The following is a 3,749-nucleotide window of genomic DNA, read 5'->3' as shown; positions in this document are numbered from 1 at the left end:
AAATTAAATTATGCGATACTTTGATAAAGTGTCTCTTTTTATCACTTTTATCACAATTTTTTTGTTGTAAAATTTACTATTTTGGGGAATTTGGGAATTTTTCTTACAAAAACTGTTTTTTTTTTAATTTTGTAAGACAAAAACTTATTGTTTTATTGGTTGTTACAAGTGAAAAAAAAAGTTGGGGGGGGGAGTTGTTTGGGGGGCTTTAATCGTGTTTTTCTCGTCAAATTTTGTTGTTCTCTAGTTTTTAAGGCAAAGAAACCTATTTTTTGTTATTTCTTATTTTAGGATTTTTTACATTCATTTATTGGTTGTTTTTGGTGTAATAAATGTTTGGGGGGCTTGAATCGTGTTTTTCTAAACTTAATTTTTTCTATAGTTTTAAGCCAAAAAAAATTATTTTTTTGTTATTTGATATTTTTAGTATTTTCTGGTGGAGTGCCCCTTTGTTCCTTTTTTGATATTTTTTTTTTTTTGGAGAAGTAACTAACGGAAATTGTTTCTACATCAATATATTGGTTGTTTTTGGTGAAAAAAAATATTTTTTTTGCCAATTTTTCAAAAAACTAGGAACAAATTTTTTTTCGTGATAACTTTGAAACTATAGGGTCACATGTTATTCTGCTGCCCGATTTGGATTTCTCGGATCATATTGTATGAGAAAAAGGCATTGTTCGAATTTATTTTACTATTTTTCAAAAATAATTACAACAAAAATATTTTTTCAAAATGATTTTTTAAAATTTTGAGTATTTTTTAGTTTATTGTGAAACCGTCACTGCATTTGGATTGTTCGTTGTCATTTTAGATAAGAAAAGGTCTAGCTTAAGTTTTTTTTTTTAATTTACTTCCAACATTTTGAAATATTTATAATTTTGGAACAAAAAAAATCAAAATTTTGCTATTATTTTCGAATTTTTGGTATTATCTTACGTAAGAGTTTCAAAATTTGACTTGTTTTTGAAAATTTGGTATTAATACTTGTGTTTATTTATCAAAAATTGTGACATCAAATGTTTTTTTTTTAATTAAATCTAAATTTTATATAAACGTTTTTTTTTCGGATCAGGATCTAAGTTTTGATCTTTTTTGATTGGAAATAAGTTTTTTACACCTAAATTTATATTTTCTGATGGTCATAGAAAATCAACTTCAAATTTTGTTTCTTGAAGTTTTTGTTTTGAAAAATTTATGGTAAACTTTGGAACAATTAGATTGAAATTAAAAATTTTGGGGGATTAGGGGGTTTTTCTCAAAAACCGTTTTTCCATGTTTTAAGAGAAAAACTATTGTTTATCGTGTTATTTGAAACTTTATTTCTAGTTTTCAAGCCAAAAAAATATTTTTTGTGATTTATTATTTTTAGGATTTTTTGGTGAGTTGCCCTTTGCCCCCCTCTTTTTTATATTATTTTTTTTAGAAAAGTAACTAACCGAAGTTGATTCTACATCAATATATTGGTTGTTTTTGGTGCAAATAAAAATAAAAAAAATGTTTGTGGGTCTTGAATCGTGTTTTCCTCGCCAAAACTTATTTGTTTCTGTAGTTTTAAGCCAAATAAAATTATTTTTGTGCTATTTGGTGTTTATAGGATTTTTTGGTGTGGTGCCCCCTTGCCCCCTTTCAATTTTATTTTTTATTTTTTTTGAAAGTAACCAACGGAAATCATTGTTTTGGTTGTTTTTGGGTGGGAAAAAAATTCTAAAATTTTTTTTGGGTGTTTTTTTGCAGAAAACCAAACCGTTCCTTCGCTAACCGAACTCGCTGCAAAATGCGTCGCCTCTCACATTCCCTTCGAATTGGTCGAGCACGTTTACCCCCCCGTTCCCGAGCAACTCCAACTCCGCATAGCATTTTGGAGTTTTCCCGATAATGAAGAGGACATCCGTTTGTACTCCTGTTTGGCCAATGGGGCGGCCGATGAGTTCACAAGAGGGGAGCATCTCGTCAGGAACAACATGGTCAAGGACCCCTTGCAGATCGGTGAGTGAATAAAAAAAAAAAAACTGAAAAAACTTGTCATTACCACCGGAAAAAAGGAGATAGAAGCGACTGTTTGTTGAAATGCAATTATTGTGTAATTTAGTTGACAGTAGAGCACGAACAATGGAACACCACGTCACTGTACTCGGCTTTAATATTAATTATTTAGGTTTATAAAGCGGCAACAAGGGGCAAATTGTAATTACGACGAACGGAAGAACGAAATGTGGAAGTGGTGGTCGGTTGTTGGTATCGATTTTTGAAATGAAATATTCAAAACGATAATTGGACGAATAAATCGGGTTTTAATTAAGAAAAAAAAATGCAAAATGAGAGAAAATCGATTTCTTTATGGGTGAAAATGTGTGAAAGTGGTATTGATCGTTCACGAGAGGATCTTCTCCAGGAGTTTTTTTTTTGTGTTTCTGTTGCTTTTCGAAGATTTCAGTATTTTTTATTTTATTTTATCTAGTGTGAATTTCTCGGGCGATTTTAGTTAAGAAGGCTTTGAGGATTTTGGTACCGTTTTTTCGAAAAAAAATTAATTTTTTACATTGATAACATTGAAAAAAATGAGATAATGGAGGAAAATTTTGGAAGCTASGGATCATGGACAATTAATTTTGTGAAATTTGTGAAAAGGTTGTAATTTTGAGGACGGATTCGGATTTCGTTTTTTTTGTAAAATAAAATATTTACGTATTTTCGAGAATTAAGAGTGATTTTTAGCGATAACTTAAGGGAAATGTGTCTTATTGCGGCCAGATTCGGATTTCTTGGATCATAAAAAACTTCACATGAGATAGGGTTTTGTCGTAATTTTTTTGAGTTTTTTTTTCAAAAATTGCAGCCAGATTTATGTTTCTTCGAAAATTAACTTTGATGCTTGGATTTGTTGTGGATATCTTTAAAACTATAGGGAATTTTTTTATTTTATTATCAAATTTACATTTATGGGACCATTTTACATGGGAAAAGCTTTTGTTCACTTTTATTTGCAAATTTTTGAAAAAATTAGGTACAAATTTAGGTTTTTTTGAGATTTTTGCTAATAACTTTGAAACTATAGGGACACATGTAATTTCTCGGATTATTTTACATGACAAAAAGGCATTGTCCGATTTTATTTCAGTATTTTTCAAAAAAAAAAAGTTTTTGTATTGATTTTTGAAGCAATTTTTTTAAAATTTTGAGTATTTTTTACGTTGTGGTGAAACTATTACGGAAATTGTAATTTTATTGCCATATTTGGATTGTTCGTTATCATTTTAGATAAGCAAAGGTCTTGTTTAATTTTTTTGAAGTCTTTTTGAAATCTACTTCAACAATTTTGGAATTAAGAAAATCAAAATTTTGCGAATATTTTCTAATTTTTTGGATTATTTTACGTAAGAGTTTCAAAATTTGACTTGCTTTTGAAAATTTAGGATTACTATGAAAAAAATACAAAAATTGTAACACCAAATGTTTCTATTTTAAATAAAATTTAAATTTTAAATTAACTTTCTTTTTAATATAAGGGACGGAACAGGATCAAAATTGTGAACTTTTTTGATTGGAAGTATTTGTTTCACATCTAAACTTAGATTTTCAACTTTATCTTATGTTTACAATTTTTTTTGTAAAATTTTTCAGTCGTTTTTTGAATTTTTTCTTTCAAAATTTTGAAAAAACTTTTGGATAACAAATTATTTTACATAGGAATTTCAAAATTTGACATATTTTTAAAAAATTAGTATTAATATTTGTCATTTTTCGAAAAT

General features: G+C 28.0%; 1 protein-coding gene across 1 annotated transcript in view; it reads left to right on the top strand.

The window, feature by feature from the left end:
* LOC123010201 (zinc finger SWIM domain-containing protein 8 homolog) overlaps nucleotides 1-3,749 on the top strand; it is a 17,198-nt gene that overhangs the window by 3,501 nt on the left and 9,948 nt on the right. The window contains exon 2 of the mRNA XM_044406901.1: nucleotides 1,735-1,986. Within this exon, the coding sequence (XP_044262836.1) occupies nucleotides 1,735-1,986 (252 nt within the window). The remainder of the gene's footprint in view (nucleotides 1-1,734; nucleotides 1,987-3,749) is intronic.

The sequence above is a fragment of the Tribolium madens genome, unplaced genomic scaffold (genome assembly GCF_015345945.1).
Source record: "Tribolium madens isolate multiple individuals breed KSU strain unplaced genomic scaffold, Tmad_KSU_1.1 Scaffold_7;HRSCAF=85;Tcas5.2_LG10, whole genome shotgun sequence".
Lineage (NCBI taxonomy): Eukaryota > Metazoa > Arthropoda > Insecta > Coleoptera > Tenebrionidae > Tribolium > Tribolium madens.
This window is presented reverse-complemented; position numbering and strand designations above follow the sequence as displayed.